Raw genomic sequence first — 22338 nt, 5'->3', positions numbered from 1 at the left:
TATGCGCGTGTGCTCCTCGCGAGGGCCGTTCCCTGCCTCCTTGCATCATAATTTGCCGAGTGGCACATGGCAGGAGTACGTACGTCTCGCGCGACACCGCGACCCTCCACGCGGTACGCACCAAACGACCTGACAGACACCGACGCATGCGCCCGAGTGCTGCGTCTATGCAAGACGTGGTGTTGCACACGCACGCACACACTACACGTCACAGTCGGTCGCCCGTAATCGCTGATGGATCGTCGCCGTCTCGCGTCGCAAACGAGACCCAGTCGTGCAACGTAATCTCAGAACGCGAAGCAACGACACACCGTATAGTGGCGTAGGAGTGTGAGACAGCGCTTGCGGATTAGGGACAGCTGGATATTGCGCAAAGAGCGAGATTTTTAGATTCGAAGCATCTTATAGCGGCGCCATGTCCCTCGTTGTCGTTGGCACTCGCACTGCGCATGCGTGACTCTCCTTCTTTTACTCTCCAACAGCTGCGCGTCGCTCTCTCCACTTCTCTCATACCACTGGCTTGTGTCAACACCCCCTAGAAAAAGATGAAGGCCTTATAGTTCTTTTCCCTTTCCGCTCACGCTACGTCAGCCGATTGGGCGGACGCATGAGGTGGCGAGCGTGTTTTACCAACCGCCGCGACGAGACGCATCCGCACTGCGCTGGTGCGCGTTCACCTCCTCTCTTCTAGGCATTCCTCCTCGCGACGTTTACACCACCTTGCGCATACGCGTCCTGTCCCATCTCTTCTTTCCTACGCTCCCCCTCTCCCGCCTCGGGACGCCGACGCAGACAGCGCCTGCTAGCGAGTTCCTTGATTGAAAAAAACCGACTGCTGCCACTGCACAACCGTTCGCTGGCCACCACGCATATATATGCATTGGATCTTGGCCCCAAGGGTAGTGTATAGTTCTGGTGGGAGCTTTCTCTGGTGCGTTATTGACCAATAAACATTCGAAGCGTGCGCGTTCACTAAAAGCAGACTGCGGGTCATTGTGTCCAAATCGAAGTCCTCCCCCCCTCTCTCACTGCCCGTTAGCAGCGATTGGCATGTGTGCCAATGGCTGCTAATGGGCAGTGAGTGAGAGAGAGAGCCATATATCATCCCTCGACACTAGAAAAGTAAAGGGGTAGGGTGAATGAACGCAGTGATCAGCCCCGGACACCACACAAGCGGCGGACGCAACAAAACTAGCATTTCCTTTTCCAAGAAATGGATTCAAGGGCAATTAACCACCTATCCCCTTTTGATCTCTTGTCTGTTTGATTTGTCGCGCTACAGTACCGAGTAAAAGAGAAAGACGTGATTGATTGATATGTGGTGTGAAACGATCCAAAGTCACTATATGATTATGAGAAACGCCGCAGTGGAGGGCTCCGGAGATTTCGACCACTTGGTGTTCTTTAACGGCACCCAAATCTGAGCACATGGGCCTACAGCATTTTTGCCTCCATCGAAAATGCAGCCGCCACAGCCGGGATTCGATTCCACGACCTGCGAGTCAGCAGCCGAGTACCTCAGCCACTAGATTACCGCGATGGGGCGATCAGACAGCTCTGTTTGGCGAATTGATGGAACAGCGAAGAAGCTGAAGACGTGCAGTGGGGTCAATGAAGTGGGTTGAACGAAGTGGGAATGACGTACGTGATATGAAGTGTGGTGACTGAAGTTGGAGGAGCGGTGGAAAGAGTAGTGGCCATACTGGTGATTTGTGGGGGTAGTGGAGATGGTGGGAGAAGTATTGGTAGATTAGTTGTGGGAACAGTGAACGCAGTAATGAGTTGTGGGAGCAGTGGCGTAGCCAGGGGGTGGCACACCAGGCCCGTGCCCCCACTCCCCTGAAACGTAGCGCTCTGTAGGCTATAGCGTACAGAGCGCAAAATGACCACATAAAAAAGGTCCCCCCACCTTGAAATCAAAGAGGTCACTACTCCCCAAAAAGATTCCTGCCTGCGCCACTGAGCGCGAGTGGTGGGAGGCGTGGTTTTCACTATTTTGCCACCCGCCATAACTACAGGCGATTGCGACATGCCGCTCTACTAGTGACGTCATGCGTCACGCTACTGCGGCATTCATGTGACTCTCCTGCTTGTCGCGTCCACCGGAAATTCCGCCACCACGTTCCTCAGGGAACGGACGCGCGCGGCGGCGCATGGCGTCGTCTACGTTCAGCCTGCGGTTCGTGCGTTGCGCAACGAACGGTACCTGACGTCTCCCGGCGTTTTCAGACGGCGAGGCGGCGCCACGAGGCGCCGAAAATTGCGCAGCTCGCCCAGTAAACGGCGCGGAGAGGAGGAGCGAATAAAGATGCGGGTCACCATCGCGTCGCGCCGCTGAGTGGGGCGAGAGAGAGAGATCGAAGAGATCGATGATCGAGAAACGATGACACGGGCGACGTGCGCGCCCGGAGAGGAAAACTCGATTCGGCAGGCCGGGTCTCGCTTTCGTTTCCCACCCGCCTCGTTTCAACACGTTGTCGTCGCGCGGGCGGCTTTGCTTCACGAGGAGTGGATGCGAAAGCGAGCGAGATGTGTGTTCCCTTCCTCGGCGAGGCACGAGGTTAATCGAGCCTCGCCCGCGTGCGCTCTCTGTAATTTACGACGGAGGTTCATTAACGAGCATCGAAGGCGTCTCGTAATGGCTCAAGGTGGCTTACGAGTTCGGGAAATGCCTTGGCCGTCTGGGCGGTGCAAATTGAGTCATTCCGAGGGCTTTGTCCGCCGGCGTCAGAGTGGAGCGGTTTGAGGAACTAAGCTCCTCAGGTTCCCGCGATGACCCCGCCGCAGTGGTCTATTGGCTAAGGTACTCGGCTGCTGACCCGCAGGTCACGGGTTCGAATCCCAGCTGCGGTGGCTGCATTTCCGGTGGAGGCGGAAATGTTGTAGGCCCGTGTGCTCAGATTTGGGTGCACGTTAAAGAACCCCAGGTGGTCGAAATTTCCAGAGCCCTCCACTACGGCGTCTCTCATAATCATAAGGTGGTTTTGGGACGCTAAACCCCACATATCAGGTTCCCGCGATGACCGTTGTCGTCTTCGTAGCTCCCCGTCGGACCGAAACACAAGTGTTACATATACCGTACGTATGGCTTACATAGCACGCATATGGTTTAAAAGTAGAACGTACTCTGTGCCGGCATCTCTGCGCGTGTTCATGCGTCCGTACGTACATTCGTGCGTCGATCTGTTCGTCCTTTACACTGGTCGGCGACTTCAACGTAGACGTTACGAAGCTTAGGACGTAGCTATCGCTCGATCATCAGCATTAACTTCGTGAATCTGCAGCCATTTAGTGTCGCTCTAATAATAACTGCTGGGGTTTAACGTACAAAGAGAGAGAGATAACGATGCAAGGAAAGGCAGGGAGGTTAACCAGACGCACATCCGGTTTGCTACCCTGCACTGGGGAAGGGATAAAGGGGAGAAAAGAGGTTGCAGAGAGATGAGAAGGTACACACAATCACGAGCACACTCGGGGAGCACACACAGTCTACAGGTGGTTGCTCAGGTTTGTTGACTTAAGGTATAGTAACAGTGCTTTAGTTGCTTTCTGCGCAACTGAGGCAGATGCCCAAGGTCCTAGTATCTTCTGCACACAAAATGGTCCGGGGTCAAGTCGATTCAAAACCATTCGGAGCTGGATATCGCTGTGTGTCGTAGCAAGCGCAGCTGCACAGGACGTGTTCGATGGTCTCTTCAGCTCCGCAGTAGTCGCATGTAGGAGTGTCTGCCATACCAATGCGAAAGGAGTACACCTTTGTAAATGCAACACCCAACCAAAGGCGGCATAACAGTGTCGCATCGGAGCGGGAAAGTTGTGATGGTAGCTTTAGCTTGAGCGAAGGATCCAGTTCATAAAATTGACACCTTTGGAAGCTGGTAGACGACCAGAACGTGCGTGTGAGATCTCGAGCCAGCAGGTAAAGTTGTCTTGCTGCATCATTCCTTGATAGAGGAATCGGGACTACACGGGTTTCTTCATGGGCTGAGCGGGCTGCATTATCGGCTAATTGATTTCCGGTAATGTCCAAAAAATCACAATATGATTATGAGGGAGGCCGTAAGGGAGGGCTACAAAAATCTGACAATCTGGTGTTTTTTAACATACACCTAAATCTAAGTACACGGCCGAGATTCGATACCACGATGTTCTGGTCAGCAGCCGAACACTGTAAAGCCACCAGATAACCATGACTGGTTTTTGTTGTTTCCAGTGCCATAACCTCCATTTGCTTATGCGTGAAGAGTCGGTTCGTTTCAGAGCGTTTTTTTTTTTTGTGGAGAACAGCGGCATCCACTTTCCCACATTTCCGTCATTCACGTTCGGTGCTGTTCGCTTGCACTGCGCGACTTCAGGTGATTTTAGATTTCAGATTTTAATCGGTGGTATTAGATGTGTGTTTAAGCTTTATTATTCTATTTCGCACTGGATCATTATGACTAGTCATACACGGGTGTATGCGTACTCGATGAACAAGACGTATTCATTAAAGATGCATCAAGAAAGTCGATGATCTTAAAAGCCAGCTGGCATATATGACCCGCACGATAAAGAGATGGAGAGGGAGAAACATTTTGTTTACTTTTGTAAGTGACCTTCGTGCTAGTATTTCCATGCCAATAGTGTCCTTAGTTCAGGGCCCCTTTGGCTCGCATCACTCCAAGTGCCTGCTGAATCAATGGAGGCTGCTCCTGCACCTCTGAGCTGGTCAGCGTGCTTTCACAGAAGGCTTGTGAGGGGGATGGAATAAGGGAGTAGGTCGGTGGGTGTGGAGATTCCCAGTTGCTGTGACACATTGCGCCCGCGAAACATACGCCGTCTGTACACATATATACATGATGCGCACTGTTTCACTTTCCTAAGTAAAGGTGGTGAAGAGTGTTGGAAGGGTTGTTTATACTAAGAATTATACCGCGTGACTACCGTTGTCTGCTCTCCCTGTGGCGTGAAAGAAGTGACTGATCACATAGGTGTGCAGCTTTCGTATTTTCCTGGACAAGGGTGAGGGACACAGACGGCGTTGCTCAAAGAAAGGGGAAGGGTAATGTGTCTTGAAGCTGGACTAGCTGTATAAATCCGTCATTGTTCATACCGACATCTGTAGAAGAAAACGCAAATCGTAAAATCAGAGCTTTCAAATTACAGGCCCCCTGAGCGATCGTGTACTCTAGCTTCTGCATCTCAACCCTTATACTTACCCTTTTCCTAATTGACTCCTCGTCTGAGGAGGCAAATTGTGGCTACTAGCATCAATATACGAAAAAGAAAATATTGTACGTGGTGGCTCTGTTCGTGGCATTCTATTTTTTTTTTCGTGACGTATTCATTTCGGTGATGTGTTCATTTCATGGCGTACGTTGCTCTGTCATCGGTGAAAACGCTATAACAACGCGTTGTGTTTTGCTGTCACTGTCTTTCTCGAGCGCGCGCGCGTGCGCGAGATAAACGTGAGGGACGCGTTCGTGCACCAACCGCAACGCACACTGCAGCAGAGGTCAGACAACTTGCGACGGAAATAACCACTCCCCCGTCGCTCCATCTTTTTTTTCCTTCCTCCTGAGTCCGCGTCGGCGTAGTGAAACGCAAGAAAAGCTGACGTACATCGTCTTCGAGACGCGCGTTGCCGAATATTACGGCACCGTCCTTACGCTGTCTTGGGAAGCTCGTTGTTGCCACGACGTCTACTGCGCGCATTAATCTATGGCACAGTACAGCGGGCATCTCTCTGTACAGACATGCAAGACCCTGCCGTACTGCTACTCTGCGCTTGTTGTACCGAGCTCACTTAGCTCGCGGCGGCTTTAGCTTCGGCGATAGGTCTTCATCGGGTGGCAGTGGCGGCCCGGGGGCCATCGCTTACGACCCGGAAGTTGTCTTCTGTGACGTCCCGCTTCGGTCGTGCCGGCCAGACTGGATATTTGCGCCGTTCCGCTTCAAGCCGCTTTCGTTTGTCTCTCAGGTAGTCTAATGAACGTTGACGCCAGAAAAAAACGAGCAGTTTTGCCTTGTTGGGGCCGTCGTTTTAGTGCTTTGCTGCTGACAAAAACGGCGAGATTATTCGATCACGCTGGAGGCAATGTCCAGTGGAGGCAACGGACACGGCAAACTGGCCGTGTCCTGTGCGATGTCAGTGCGCTGTAAAGAACCCCAGCTAGTCTAAATTATCTAAAACCCACTATTGTGGCATCTCTCGCAACTTGATTCGTTTCGGTACGTCGAACTGTATAAACCAATCAAACCGACCCCAAAAGACAAGCACGAGGTATTGGATGATTTCACGCGAGGAACATGGTCCTCCAACCCGTCTGTCCCCGACCGTCGAAACTTGACGCACTGGGGGCTCACCTCTGTTGGACGAGGCGAACATGTCCTGGGTGACGTGTCGCGAAATGAAGTTGTCCATCTTCTGGGCGTGCTGCATGAGTGCGCCGGCCGCGATCTGCTTGAGCCGCGAGTACAACTCCTGGGGCCGGAACGCCGTCTCCGGTAGGCTCCCCAGACGCTGAAAACGGCCAGGGTCAAACAGCTCCACCTACGTGCGCAGTTTATGAACAAGGTCTTAAGTTATGCCTTAGATCATTCACGATTTTAGAAGGGAAGCCATTGGTTTCTTTTATTTTTCCTGACGTAGAACATCTGCAACTGTGGCAGGCACCAAGAAAATGTGGTGTATAGACTTCTAAGTAACATCCGCGCAGTTCTGGCTTAAAAGCATGCGTATGTATTGCATAAATGTCAGTGTATTTCTGCATCGTTGAAAGAGCACTATTCAATGTGAAGGTGTACGTGTCCCGCATTCAGTCCCGCATTCAGCCCGAACATATCTTAATTGCTTGAATATCTAAAAGTCATTAAGTCATTATGGGCAGCATATCACTCTGCTATACTTGCATTTGATAAACAAGTTTTTTATTTCTTCAGCCCACACAATGTTCTTGTCTGAATAAAAAAAAAACAGCATTTTTGTTTGCATGCAGTGTCTCAAGGTTTCGTTGTAACGGTTGCGTATTGAACTGTGGTTTATTATTGTGCAACGTATATCGTAAAATCTTTCTTCTTCTTTTTTTTGTTACAGATACTACCACACTTCTTCAACTATCCTGTTATTTTTATTTTCTAGTTCGTTTTTTTTCCTCAACGCTACAAGAGGAGATCTTGTGTTTTTTTTATTTCTACTATTGTACCATACAAGAGTTATTGCAGTTATCCAAATTGTGAAGGACATCACGCACTGTCGCAACTGCTGTCTTGGTGATGTAGCCTAGTCAGGTACCTTTCGGGCATTTTGCCGTGTCTCCTAACACCATTGTAAATTTTCTTGAACAAAGTCGGAGTGATTGAATTAATGAATGTGTCCTTGTAAGCAGAATGAGTGAATTGTAATTGCAGAATGCATCGTTCTGTTCATAATGAACATAAGAGAAATTGGTAAGGTGAGGTTGTAGAAAATTATTATTAACTTTTAAGGACGTGCTAGTTTTTTTAGAAAAGACATCAAATTCCAAAGGACGCTGTATAAAAGTAGATGCGCGTTGATTGCATCGCTCAGAACTTCTAGTTGACTTCAGCCAGTCAGTGTCGGTGTACAAACTCCTTATAGCTTTCTGAAACAGAAATTATTTCGATGCTTGCCATCGACGGATGGCAGATGGCTCCTAGTTTAGTGAAGATTTCACCTTCTAACTCTAGGAGAGTATACAAGGCGTGAAATTAATTTTTTAAAATCATTGTACACTACTTCGCTATCTGAGGTGCCCATGAAGAATGCTAAAATATAGTCTACAGGAGTCGCCCCTGCACAAGAAACCATGCCCACACTTTCTGATATGCGTCTTGTGTCGGCTTCTTGACATCTTTGTAGGTTATCACCTGGAAGAGAGATGTTGAAATAGTAAAATAATGTGTTCTTTTGCTGCAACTGATTCTTTTTAACGGAATTTATATACTTTGCAAATTGTAGAGACGATAATAATGTAGATTTTCTGACTATATGAAGCGATCAGAATTATTAGGTGACTAAAACAAAGCGCTACAGCAACATCTCGAGTGAGAATAATTCATTCGTACTTAGTTGGAACGCCACGCTCGAGATAGGTTTCTGCTTCTCCTTTCCTCGCCTCCCTGACATTGTCTTACAAGTAATATCTCCACCCATTCCGGTGGTTACGATGCTCAGCTTGGTTTAGAGGCTCGGTTTCGATAGAAGGGAAATGCCACAGACCCATCGATGCATTGTATGGTAAAGAACACCGGCTGGTCTAAATTTGCGGAGCCCTCCACAACGTCGTCTCTCGTAATGGTATCATGGTTTTGGGACGCAAAAGGGCAGGTATTATTATTATTATTATTATTATTATTATTATTATTATTATTATTATTACTATTATTATTATTATTATTATTATTATTATTATTATTTATATCTTTGTTTCGCAGCCTAATTTGTACAGTTCTCACGAAGTGAAACTCGACATAATTTGTGTTAAAACGTGCCTCCTAAGGTCAATTGCTCGTGGTAACCACATCATGACCTTGCCAGTATGGCCGCTAAATGTAATGTTGGAACTGTTCAAGGTGTTCTAGCGCAAATTATGCCGCTGCGAGATAACTGTAAACTCTGGAAACGAAACTGTGTGCGATGGTTGCCCATAAATTTTCCCTTTTCAGCCTGTGACTATAAAATGTTTGACTAGGGCTTAGGGTTCCAATATTCGCCAACTGTTAATCAACTGAAGTGTCTGTCACCGCTATACTACACATTGCTGATGCTTACATGGCTTTATCTTTCGGATACTCAACGCCAAGGTGATGGAAAGTGACACGCGACCAGGCCAAACGTTTTAATTTCGCCCTGTTTGATAATATAGTAATAAACTGGTTGCAGTTGTTAAAAGGTTACAGTTCAAAGGGTAGGCTTTTCTCGAAGGAGGTGGCGCCGCGTACCTGTGCGGGTGCGGCAGAAGCCATGGCCCAGACTCCGGCGGCCGCCATGACGTTGGTGACTCCGGGCAGGCGCCGTGGGTCGTATCCCTGGGAGTAGCCCTGGTTCTCGAGCCGAAGTCCGAAGCGCTCGACCACTTCCGGTCCCAGCAGCGCCGGCAGAAACTCGTTGTACGTGATGAACTGCATCTCAGCTCCCACAATGCGACGTGCCTCCTGCGAGTTACCGCAGCAATTAGAATGAAAGATGGCGCAGTATAAGTCGGTTCATCGCGAAGGGTGGTTTCCTGGACGAACGAACCACCCTTTGTTCAGTTTGGTCCGGTTAACTATATACATCCATAACGATAGGCGAGCGTTCAAGCGGGTGAAGGTTCATCACAGCATCCCCCTCCCCTTCAATTATGTCATTGGTTAAGAGAGTGGCAGATTTCGGTACCCCCTTAGGTGACAAGAGGTGTACCCTCTCCCCTTCCCCGCCGTGCGCACACCTTTGTCTTAATGATGCAATGATGACGGTTGTACGTGCACTATACAGAATATACAGTATTGTTCATCGTGTCTCACTATGAAACAAAGCGTCAGTAGCAATTTATAAAGCTTTTCATTACTAAAGCCTCTTACGTGGAATGTTGTAATAGGTTTAAAATAAAGTAGTCTCAGTGCAAAGCAGACGCAAACGACTGTGTCTATGATTCTGCTTGTGTCAACGTCTCAACATATTCTTCGGTGGTCTGACAGTTTTCTGTAAAGGCACATCTTGGCGAGTGTCACGTTTGAGTTGTGGACGGTGCCGCCAGTGAACCACGGAGTCGGTGATGCCCGGAAAGACAGGCGCGTGGTCACGAGTCCCTTGCACGTGCAGCAGAAGGAGGCGAACCGTCAGCCCGAGCCCAAAAGGTTGCAGAGAAGACCATGGCTCCCGGAACGCCGGCGTTTGTTTTTGAAGCCGCTCGACGAAGAGAGGCACCCCGCTGCGGGCACTCAGCGATGACCCAAGCACCACGTTCACCGGGCCGTCCGCCGGTATCGAACGTCTTAGTTGCGTTGTCGGAAAACGGCGCGAGAACTTGGAAGGGAGAGAATGGCTTTGGGGGTGGTGCAGGGAGGGCGCAACGAGGCTTTCCCTCCAGGGCACACAACACCAACTCAGCCACGTTCCGCACCCGGATTGTCAAGACGCTCCTTCGGCTTGTGCTGCGAAGGCTCCCGGCGGAATCCTCGGCGATCCTTCTGCCGTGCTCTCAAGTGTTTTATTTGCACTCTCTTTTATATCGAAACGATGCTGTTCTGCAATAGATTAGACGTCTTTATGACCAAAATTTAAGAAGTCGATTCTGTTCATGGCCCGCGTGGCTGTTCACTTGTGTGTGTAACAATTTTGTTTTCAGTTTGTGTGTGTTTTTACGTGCTGTCGTTAGGCAATATTAAACGTTTTTGTGTATTCGAAACGGTTATGCATCCTTCTGGCCTGATTCATGATACGAACAACCAGACAAAGGTGACAACGAGCCAGTTACGCTTGTACTTTGTTTATTCCACATGTATTTTTCTTTCAATTTGCAGTTGTAATCCAGCATCTGCAGGTTGCTGCAGTATTTTCAAGGCTACGAAAGTAATACCGCAGCTAACAAGCTCATTCTAACAAAAAGTCTTTTTGAAACCGGCTGTGTTCCAGATTGCAGAGAGAGACCGAATACCTCGACTGCTGGAAGAAAATGTGGACGCTAAATGCATCATTAAAGATACGTCCTGGTTCGAAAATCAAATTAAACCGCTTCAACTTATTGGTAACTGTATTGAGCACACGAAAGAAAACACGTTTGGCGTTCGCTAAGCTTCATTGAAAAGTTGTATTGATTGTAATTGCAGCTTCACGATGTATACGATAAGATGGACGGCTAAGTTTTTTATTCTGAAGTATTCTATTGAAAGAAAATTGATTTCAGCCTTCGATATATGAAAAGTTTAATCAAGCACCAGTCAGTAATCAATCAATAAATCAGTTTAAATGCTCTCGTGGTGAATGTCTCTTTTCAGCTTTCTCGCCGAGCAGAATATTGGTTCAACCGCGATTGTGGCCCCCAAGATTATCCCCGCAAACTTCTTAATGTCATCTGCCCGCCTAATTTCCTGCCTTCTCCCGGTGTGCTTGCATGGCTTCTCTTGCAATCCAGCTTGTTACTTTTAACGACTAATAACAACGTCGCCGCTGCAGGCACTGCGCCAGATTAATTATGTAAACTTAGGAAAAGTGTTTGCCCTTCAGTGAGCGTTGTCAGAGAGACGACGATACTTTTTCACCTAATAAAATCTTCAAGCACAACAAACAAGGGCGAAAGAAAAGAGCACACACGGACAAGAGCAACAGACCCGGACTATTTGTGCTTTTCTGTGTGCGCTGTCTTCGTTCATCCTTGGTTGTTGCTAGCAAAACTGTTCAAATATGAATTCGTTCCAACTATACGCCGGTGGACAGGTTCCCTTCAATACTGTACCATCCCATAACTGCACACCTGCTGCTTGCGCGCTTCACGTCTACAGCGTTTCTGAGTCTTTTTCTCACCTGGAAGGTTCTCTCGTCGTCCCATTGCGGGTTGAGCCCCTGGAGGCTTCGCGCCACCCGGTTGTGCTCCCTGAGCCACACGGTGTGCATCATGGCCAGACCGAGGTCGGCGTTCACGCGAGGATCTCCGCTCGAGAAGCAGGGCGGCTCTTGCGATCCACGGCGGCAGTCCAGCGTGGCAAGGTCGGCCGGCGGCAGTTCTTCTCCGGCGGGCGTCCGCTGGCTCAGCAGCTGGCCACCCTCGAAGGCACGCAAGAACTTGACCTCGGCCTCGGAAGAGCCGTAGATGGTCGAGCCGTCCAGGAATGACGTCACCTGTGGTCGAAGCGCCACGGTGTTCACAAAATGGAACACATTTAGAATATAATACAACGGGAGACAGATACACACAATAGGTTTAGCGCGCGGGCTAAGAACGACTGAAATACGCAGACAAGGGCGAGCCTACGTTGGCACTATCTGCGTCTTCGCGTAGTTTAGCTTCTCACCATTTTATCTATAGTTTCTAAAACGAAGGAGATGACAGATGAACGGCAAATAGCGCTGAGTTCTTGTTGTTCTTTCGTCCTCCATTCTGTTTGTAAGTGCGCTACCATTATCAGATCGATTAACAACATGCCCAAACCTGCTAAGCGATATAGTTTACATTTTCTAATATAAACCTTACCACATCGTTGGTTCAGCGTTTTTGTTTGATTCTGGATTATAAAAATCTGCCAAGTAACTAACATGTAAAGCATTCTCTTAAGACAGAAGTAAAAAAAATCTATCTCGTGCAAGTAGCTATAGCCGTTGGGTGTACCTGGTTGTTCTGCTCCCGTGGTCCCAATCCGCAGGTCTCTCGAGGCGCGGCGCTCGAGCGCACGTACTCGAGGCATCGCTGTCCGAAGCGGCCGTAGTACGGGTCCTGGGCCGGCACGTCGATCGGCATGCACTCCGGGTGTTCGAAGCCCGCGGCCACGTTGCAACACTTCACGCGAGATCCCTCAAAGCCTGCGCCGTTTCAATCAATCAATCAATCAACAAGCAAAATATTCCATGACACTTGAGTCTATGAGGACGCCTACACGCGTGTACATTCTCGTAGCAAAATAGAGCTGAGGTATTTAAGAAACTTTTTGTAGTAAGACTTTCAGTCTTTCCTTCACGCTTCCTCTCATCTTCTTCGTTGCCCCGCCACGGTGGTCTAGTGGCTAAGGTACTCGGTTGCTGACCCGCAGGTCGCGGGATCAAATCCCGGCTGTGGCGGCTGCATTTCCGATGGAGGCGGAAATGTTGTAGGCCCGTGTACTCAGATTTGGGTGCACGTTAAAGAACCCCAGGTGGTCAAAATTTCCGGAGCCCTCCGTTACGGCGTCTCTCATAATCATATGGTGGTTTTGGGACGTTAAACGCCACAAATCAATCAATCAATCAATCAATCAATCATCTTCCTCGTTGTCCTTCTCCCACCTCTTACCAGCATGCCGAGTCGTTTCTCGTTAGCAGCTGATGCATAGGCTCCATAACCATAACGTGGTTTGGGCATTTGAAACCCCGAAAATAAAATAACAGCTGGGACTTTACTAACACCATTACATATCCTTCAAGGGACTCTTTAGGCATTTTTGAGGATAGACACAGACTGGCTAAAGGTTTCCAGCATAAAGCCAGCAGGGTATCCTCAGCATCGTGGGCGTTTTGCGTATACCATTTCCCATGAAGCAAGATTGGTTGGATGAGAAAAGTAGTGAGCCAAAAAAAAAAACGAAAAAGAAAAGAAAAGCATTAACCAACGTTCCTTCTAAAAAACGGGTTCTTTCTGTCTTTCTTGTGTAAACTTTCTTCCTTTTTCTTCGTTATGTCTCCAGCATTTCATGAGAGAATTGTTTTTGAGTGGGACCAAATCAATAATAATGTGAGGAATCGCACCTGGAAGCAAAGTTGTGGAATGCAATAAAACTCGATATGCAATGCAAGCTTATCTGCTCGATTGAACTATCGATAGCGGTAGAGACTCACCGGCGCTCTGAGCCGTGTGTGCGATGTCGTGGAAGATGAACTTCCCCCAGGCGATGGTCATCATGGAGGCATGATCGTGAGGTCGGTCTTGGTCCAGGAACATGGACGCGCTGACGGTACGCGCGCTGGGCAGTTGTCCACCGCGGGAGTCCACTCGAACGGCACTGATACCTGAAAAACGGTTAAAAAAGAAGGAGTGACGTGATTAAGACAATACGAGACAAATAAATCAATATGTTCGCATTCATCAGGGGTGTCAAACACATTTGAAACGACACGGTACTTTCATAAACAGCCCCGCTCTACAGGCCCCAAGACACCTAGATGCCAGCTTCATGGGCCTGGGTAGTTCCTTTGAGCACAACACACACGATTGCATCAGTGCGAAGTGTATGCTTTTTTTTCAAGAAATTGTTTAACATCTGATAGAATTTGGCGTGATTTCTTTAAATAATTAACAACAATGACACAGTCAGCAAGAATGATGGCATAGGAGTAGTAATTCTGCCGCTACACCAAAAAAAAAAAAAGAAACAACTTTTGTTTCAATTTATTGTTACGCTGAAGCGGTAATGGGTCGACAGAAGAGAACGAAGTAGTTTTTCTAGAAAACAATTAGGTATCGGCGCATCTACCCTTCGCTATTCTTTCTTAAATAAATACACCGCATCGTAACAGTTTATGGTGGAGGTGCGGGGCGTAGCAGCCGTGGCAATACGCAACGACCACCGCAATAAAGAGCTATGGTCTTGTGGTGCATGGTCCCGGGAGTAGTTCCGATAATATTTGACGTGGCTGGGTGTCTGCATAAGAGAACCACACTATATGCTCGCCATAGGCACATAATATGAAGTAGCTACAGGAAATAAACATACTGCAGTTTTGAGGGCAACATGACAACCGTAGTTATATAACAACGGCCGTTTTTGTAAAGCCAGTAGCTTCTACATGGGATGATAGTGTAAGCAAGCGTGAAAGCTCTATAGCGCACGCCGTCCGTATCCCACTCCGGTCCCATCATGTACGACCTGTAACCACGTTTCAAGGTGTCAGAAGACATTATAAGCCTTGCAAGTTAAGGTACCACAAGTGCGACGCAACGTCCTGCCAGTGCTTAAATGCCTATATTCAAGTCCATCCTCGCCCCCACTTGTTCCGGTATCGCTAATGCAGCGTCGATCATGTTGCAGCCAGTACGTGGATAAAAGAAGGTTTCCATTACACCGACAGTAATGCGTATACACCATAGGCGAGTGTCGTGCCAACGTAGTCGGGAAATTTTTCAGAGGCATGCTTTGGCTGCAAATAACACACACACACAGAGTAAAGGGACACTCAATGACATGCAAAAGCGCTTGTGCTTGTCGTTGAGTGCTCCTTTACTTTTGTGTGTGTGTGCTAGTTGCGGCCAAGGCATGTCATTAAGCGAGTACCAACTAGGCCACCAGTCAGTACTGTTACAATATTCTTCGAAGAGAAAGCACAATCAGTGAACACCGTATCTTCAAGTTCTTTTATGATTCTTGTTGACGTCGCAATCTCGCGATGCCTCGCAGAATCTCGAAATTTCATTACTACTATGTACAACGGGAAGCGGGATAGCTATATACGGTGGAAACTATCTGGAGGTGCAGAGTTCGGGCACGTGTCACCGAGCACAAGAAATAGATGCTCTCGCGCGCGTTGCTGCTGTCGCCCTGGAGGTGATTTATTGCACGTGGAGCGGCACAGGAAAGGAAGGTATGGGAAAAAACAGGCCCCTTTACGCGGTGCGTAACCGCCACCTTGGCCGCGTAACCCGGTGCGGAAAGCGATACCGCCATACACGTGCGTCAGTGAATGTATATGCAGTGTATACTCACAGAGTGGAGAGAGTAGTGTAAGCAAGCTATAAGGGGAAAGGGTAAGCGACGAAGCGAAAAAAAAAAACTGTTGCCGCTTCATCTTGCTGTATATCCCAGCTTGTCATCGAGGAAGTCATCTGTCTTTGAAAAGTCTCCTGACCCGATGGGCCGACGGCCCAATTCATTTAGAATCGAACCCTTGTCCTTATAGTATTGCGCGTTACAATGCCGTCCCCCCGCCCGGGAGGGGGGCGGGGGTAATGGAGTTCAGTCCAGCAGAACTGATTCTCTATTGTCTCTTGCGTTGACCATTGTTTGATAATGGTTTCTTCGTGCTTGTCTTCCCTTGCGGTTGCGGCGGTCGTTGCTTCGTATATTGTGTCGCGGCGCCCTGTATGTGTATGCATCTCTCCCTGCCCGTCGTCGTCGTCGCAACTTTGGCCACGCATCATGCTAAAACAACACGCCCAGTTATATACCTGAAAAATTGCATTGGCCGTGTCACACTGTCAAGCTTACTTCTCGTTCCCATGTCTTGTTTTACCGGGAATAAGCGAGGGTGCCCTGATTTCGCCTTTCTCTGCCAATGGGCGATGGAGTTTTTGTTAATGCGACAATGTCAATAGGTCTCGTTCTTGGTGACCTATTGCTTTCAATGAGACAGTGAACTGTTCTGCCTATCAGGATGCAGGAAAGGAATACTACCCCCTCGTTCCTCCTTTCGCTTTCTCGGAACCTAATAGGCTTATTACTACTAGGCTTATAATTACAGTGCTCGGCGCTTGAAGCGCACCATTCGAAGCGTGTGGCTGCTAACGCTGAAAGTGCGAATGTTTGTGACACAAAGTGACTTCATTTGGCAGACGGCCGTTAAGTGGTTCTTGGTGGCGAATTCACGCCCAGTTATCCAATCATTCGTACCGTATGCCTGCTAGCTCCAGTCGCTCCGTGCGGGGAGACACATGGTCTCAATGTTTTGACCCTTTGAATTTATGACAGGCAGCCATCCGCTGGCACTATCAGAGACCACGGGCTGAATAATTGTGTGCGGTACGTAGTCAACATGTGTCACGAACACCTTCACACTCATCGTCACTTTTAAGGCCAGTATAGCCACACACTCCGAGAATCACGTTTTCATCACCGAGAATATACGGTGGTTAACGGCTTTGATTTAGAGTGATTTACGCAATACACGAACGAACTAGCAGCAACTGAAGATTCTCGAATAACCAATATAAGCTGCTAAGCGCATCAGTACGCGATAAAAAAGAAAGATATTTACATTGCAGCGCTAGTCTATTCGCTTACATGCCTCTCTGACGACCTATTCTCAATGTAGTTATTATCATCTTTTTTCTTTTACATTTTAGAGGAGTTTTCGTAGGTCAGGAGGGCAGCGTTTCCGAGGCTAGAGGAACGAAGATTCTTCGGGGTCAAGGACTACTTATGTTTCACTTTCGACACGAATATTTGACTTCACGCGCAACCAGTCTTTCGTTTCCGTCTGTTATTTTTGTATTTTTAAGGTAATATTTAAGAAAGACGCGAACACATACATATCTCAAAACCGGGTCAAGATTCGCATCGACTTACGTCGACTCGCACCGCTTTCGAAGGCATTTCGCACACGACTTCGTTGTACGAGGCACATATTGCCTAGAAGACAAAAAGGCCGCGAATGCATCGACCTTGTCCCAGCGCCTCTCGCAGATATATTTGCATTACAAGCGGGCATACGCAGGCTTTTATTCGTTGGTTGCTATGTAGGTTTCATTCAAGCACGGTATGCTGATCAAGTCTGGTAACGAGTACCGATGTCGCTGTGGCCAAGATTCCGAAGTAGTCGCAATCACTGTAGCATTCGCTGAGCGCATGGACGTTGCGTTGTTTAAAAAAGACTTGTCACCTTGTAATGAACTAATTTGTTCGCAATGTTCTTGAACTAGAGGGGGCGCCACAGGTTATCCGAGATAGTGGCACGACTGAGTATAGGCGCTTTATCTCACCCCTTTATCTGGTTCGATATTAATAACACCTGGTGTCTGACGTCCCAAAACCACGAGTGACGCCGTAGTGGAGGGTTCCGGCCATTTCGACCTCGTGGGGTTATTTAACGTGCCCGGAGGACATCGTACAGCACACGGGCCTCCCTCATTCCGCATCCACTGAAATGTGACCACCCAGGCGGGAATCGAACCCGCGACCTTCGGGCGAGCAGCTGAGAACCGCACCCACCAGGCAACCGTGCGAACCAAGTTCGATATTAATAGACTCTTCGATAGCGCACCTCTTGCCAAACGTAACAGAACTGTTGTCGTACGAAAAAGCAAAGCGGCGCAGCGGAACTCGTTGTGCTATATCTATATAAACACACGTGTACTTTCTTTTAAGGGCGAAGCTCCTTATAGTGGCACTCATTCGTCCCTCGTAGCTGTTGTAGTGTGTAACGAGTATAACATTCTGACCTCCAAGGTTGTCAGAATTTTTCTTCTGTGCGTTCTTGAACAATAAAAAATAGTGCTCAATGTACATGCCAATGGCTGCTGATTGGGGAATGAGAGACAGGAGCATTCGGCTTTTAGTTAACGCGCACGCTGCGATCCCCATTAGCACCGATTGGCATGTACATTGAGCACTATCTTACAAGAAAGGGTTGCTACGTTATACTCGCTGGGTGTAACATCCTTATAGTTTTAGAAACGTTTAGCGAGCGTTGAGCTGCAGTGCCATGAATACAATAAACTAGTATATACCATAAATGAACTCGAGGTGGTCAAAGGTCGGATGTAGATACGAAGCGCAAGCCGTAATAAAGTAAAAGCCGAATTCTCCTGTCTCTCATTTCCCATTAGCACCCATTGGCATGCACATTAAGCACTATCTGACAGGAAAAGGTTGCTACGTCATACTCGCTGGGCGTAACCTCCTTGGTTTTAGAAAGGTTTAGCGAGCGTTGGGCCGCAGCACCATGAATACAGTGAACTGGTATGTACCATAAACTCGAGGGGATTAAAGGTGGGAAGTAGACCCGAAGCACAAGCCGTAATAAATTGTGCGTGTGCCACCTCTCGTTTAGCTCTTGGAATGTCCGCTGGATGGCGGTGCTTCTATATGGGGAATATATGATGAAAAGATGCGAGATGGTGGTACTTGGAGTGTTGAATAGATGGAAGAACGGACGCACAGACAGACGCATGGATGGACGCATGAACGGACGCAGGGGTGGATGCATGGACGAGCGCAGGGACAGACGCACGCACGGACGGGCGGATGGACGCATGGACGATCACACAGACGGACGCATGGACGGACGGAAGCAAGAAAGAATGGACGGACGAATGCATCGCCCCACTCTCCATCATTCACTCCGTTGATATGCTGCCATTTTTTTTTCTTAATTTCTTTAGCGGCTAACCCGTTGACTGCGTCGCGATGTGACCCTCGCATCCTGGTTTGTCGAAAGTTTTTAAGATGATGTATTGGGAACCATAAGGTTGTTCGAGCGACGCTGAAAGCCATGCAGCCGCCGATGCAGTGCAACCCGCCCACGCTCATCCCCGCCCAAAGTTCATATTATGATTGCAGTGCTTGCCGTTGTTGTGCCAAAAGTGCTCTTAGCTTTGCTGGGTACCAGCTAAAGAGGTTTAGAAACCTCCTTGGCACCAGCATAGCCAAAAACGATGAAGGGTTTTAGCCTTTGCGGTGTTCCGGAACAGGGGCGGAGGTTTACAGAATACTGGGTAGCCGGACGATGGTATCGACATTTTGTGACGCTTCTTGCAATCACAATTCTAAAGCCATTTGTTTGTTCTCGCCAAGTGTCCTTGAGAAAAATAAGCTTGAAAAAGCAATACATTCGGTACTAGGCTGCTGCCGAGTATTTACATTAGCAGAGAAGTTTAGTGCACTAGGTTTTTGCAGTAACAAGTCTATGCTTGTCTGGTTCATCTCGATACCGCCAGATGACACCACCTATACGTCGCTCACGTTTACGCCTATGACATGAAAAAACGCTAACGCGAAGAAGTTTACTGACACATTAAAACTCGCTGTTTCCTTTATCTTCCACCTCAGGACACCCTGCTCCTAAATGTCACGAAATCGTGATAATGTTAATGCTTAGTATGCAAACGTAAGTGTTTGGTATGTGAAATGTAAGACTAGTTCTTATAGGCTTCTTCCTGTAAGGCTATTGATTGACTGAGGTATTCTTGAAGAGAGGGAATTTAAGAGCTACAGGCTTTTGAGCCACTGAAACTCTTTCCACATTAAGGAGAAAAAAAAAACATTGGTTGCGTGGCTGCAGTCAAGCCCAGAGCCCCTGGTTTCGGAGGCAGAGCCTCGGCCGCTTCCCCGCTGCTGTGGTCAGACGGGACGTTATGATTGTGGGCCTCACGGTACAGAGCCGCGGGCAAGGCCGTTCATTTACATCTTCCTCCCTCGCTGACTCGGACCACCTTCCCCGTCACGGCCGACAGCAATCCGCGCTGTCCGGCCGCTTTATCTATCAGGGACGAGGCCCGACGAACATGGGAGAAATGTCGGGCTCGATTTGCACGCGTAATATCCGTAACCGCTGTCTCGGCTATCACCGTGCATGGCTGCGAGTCGGACGGCGTAATAACGCGCCTGATCCCTTCCGCCTTGTGTCACGGGTTGAGGCGTCCGTGGTGCGCGAGGGCCACGAAGGGCCACAGAGGAGCTTCCGCGTAGGCTTAAATGCCCAGCACCAATTTTTCTCCGCTGTAAAATAAGCGAACTCGCAATTTGTTCTCGCCCCTTATTCGCTGATTGATTGATTGATTTGTGAGGTTTAACGTCCCAAAACCACCATATGATTATGGGAGACGCCGTAGTGGAGGGCTCCGGAAATTTTGACCACCTGGGGCCCCTTAATCGCTGTACAAACGTGCTAAGTCGGGCGACTTCTTATGACTTTTTCGTCACATCTAACGTGCACACTCACTAACCAAGACAGGAGGTAGAGCGGCGCTGTTCGTCCTGCATTTGTGCGAGGGTGTTTTTTTCGTGGCGCAAGTCTTGTAAGTCGTGGCCACTGTCTGTGATACTAAAGGCATCACTTGGTTTGCCACGTGAACGGTCAGCGTTAAAGGGAAGTCAGTGATGACGGTTTTAACAAGAACTACGAGGACAATCGAATAAAGCACAGCTGGGTTATTTTGGGGATCTGGAGAGTCTGGCAAGGTACAGTATACGTCATAGTGCTGGGTACATTGTCAAGTAAGAAGTGGTCAAAAGAACTGTCAAAGCGCAAATTATTTGTAAATAGAGAAAATGTGAGCTTCTGGATACGTGGCAGTTATTCAGGCTTATCGTTAATACACACACATAGCATTGTGAATATCGAGTTATGTGTGAAAGGCTTTCCGAATGCGACGACGAATGCGGCGTTGTCGCACCTCGTCCTCATCGAAAGGCGGTTGCCATCAGCAAAAAGTAATGTTATTAGTGACTGTTGATGGGAAAAACAGCCTATAGAATGGTTCATTCACACAGAGCAACCTAACGTATCCCACACGCTGAATACAAGGTCTAACCAACATAAGTGTGCCTGTATAGTCAAAGGATACCCTTATTATAGTGTATCCATCTGTTGTTTTCAAGTTGTAGGCACAGCCAGGAGTGCCACTCACGGGGAAAGAGACAGTGACTCCCAAATTTGTCCACAAAAAGTAGAAATAAAAGTAAAACAAAGAACAAAACAAAAAGAGTGGGTGAAGGCAGGGGGGAAGGCGCAGTCTGAGGTGTTTGTCCGCTCCGGGTCGTGTACCTTAGAATCATACTCATGTCAGGTGAATCTTGCTCTAGACATTTTTGATACCATTGGTATAAACGTTTCGTAAACAAGCTTTGAAAATTTTGATCCCAATGATGGAAGAAAAGTTTGGTGTACTTACCCAGTTTCCCTCCCCTTCCTCCTCCCCACGCAGCTTCTTACGAGCCAATGGGAAACCTATGCGCCCCATGTTGCAGTAAAACGACGCCCGAGAAAACAGGGGGCCAGACTAAGAGGACAATCGCTCAAGGCAGTTGCATCAAGAAACCTTCTATAGCTTTATCGAAAAAAAGAATGGGCATATTTGAATTCGGCAAGTGAGGGTCCGGGGTGAGCACGTGGTTTCTCTTAGTCTCCTTTTGCTTCTTGGTTTTGCGGTTTTTTTTTCTTTTTAATTAAGCATGGGATCTTATCTTCTTCTCCGTCTGTGCGTCTTAGTAGTATGTGTATGTGTATGTGCATGTGTATGTGCAGTATGTGTATGTGTAGTGTATGTGCGTCTTAGTAGTAATAAATCAGTGTGTTTAGAAAAAATGGTTAACGATTTAGAGTATCGGTACTCTACTATCGGACAGCAAAAAGCCGTCCCGTTGCCAAGGAAACACTCACCAGATGAGTTCAAATCAGTTCAAAGTCTGCGCTCGTCCTTGTGCCTAGAGTTTGTTGTCTGAAACTTTTTGCGCTGAGAAGTTTGATAATGGATTACCAACTAGTCCAATCCCACTATTTACGTGAGCTAACTAGCCCCTAAATATACGTCTGGACAGGTTATGCCAGTGGTTATTGAAACCGAGAACGTTCTTTCTAAATCTACTTTTTTTTATTCCTCTCTCTCACTGTCTGTTACCCGGTCTGCCGGTAAGTTGTCATCTCACATTGAAAATCCTCTTCCTACAATTCGTACTTCTGTTCTCATTATGACACAGGTCACTGAAACAGTTTCAAAGGCAACCGCTGAGAGACCGGCCGAGTTTCTCGTCTCCTACTCCCCGTTACTCACACGTCTTCTCGATTCTCACGCCTTCTTACGGCAGCGCAACGAGCCCAGCCCGTCTTCTTTTTTTTTACTCCTGTCCTCATTCTTCTGTGCAGTGGCGGAGCTGACGCGTTCTGACTGCAGCGGTCACCACGCAGTTTTACGCGGTTCAAAGGGCTCGAGAATGACGTGAAAGCCTTTGTAACCGTTC

At 48.1% G+C, this 22338-nt stretch overlaps 2 protein-coding genes across 3 annotated transcripts in view; one reads left to right on the top strand and one right to left on the bottom strand.

Annotated features, from left to right (window-relative positions):
• LOC142771850 (major facilitator superfamily domain-containing protein 4A-like) overlaps positions 1–22338 on the top strand; it is a 421560-nt gene that overhangs the window by 139256 nt on the left and 259966 nt on the right. The gene's annotated exons all lie outside the window — the stretch shown is intronic.
• The window catches only part of LOC142771849 (uncharacterized), a 145144-nt gene that overhangs the window by 16856 nt on the left and 105950 nt on the right, over positions 1–22338 (bottom strand). Inside the window, exons 3-7 of one of the 2 annotated variants that reach the window (XM_075873755.1) lie at positions 13508–13678; positions 12309–12499; positions 11507–11821; positions 8944–9156; positions 6346–6532 (exon numbers count right to left, since the gene is read on the bottom strand). In XM_075873755.1, the coding sequence (XP_075729870.1) occupies positions 6346–6532; positions 8944–9156; positions 11507–11821; positions 12309–12499; positions 13508–13678 (1077 nt within the window). The remainder of the gene's footprint in view (positions 1–6345; positions 6533–8943; positions 9157–11506; positions 11822–12308; positions 12500–13507; positions 13679–22338) is intronic. The other variant, XM_075873756.1, reaches the window with a different exon arrangement.

The sequence above is a fragment of the Rhipicephalus microplus genome, chromosome 9 (assembly GCF_043290135.1).
Source record: "Rhipicephalus microplus isolate Deutch F79 chromosome 9, USDA_Rmic, whole genome shotgun sequence".
NCBI classification, from domain to species: domain Eukaryota; kingdom Metazoa; phylum Arthropoda; class Arachnida; order Ixodida; family Ixodidae; genus Rhipicephalus; species Rhipicephalus microplus.
This window is presented reverse-complemented; position numbering and strand designations above follow the sequence as displayed.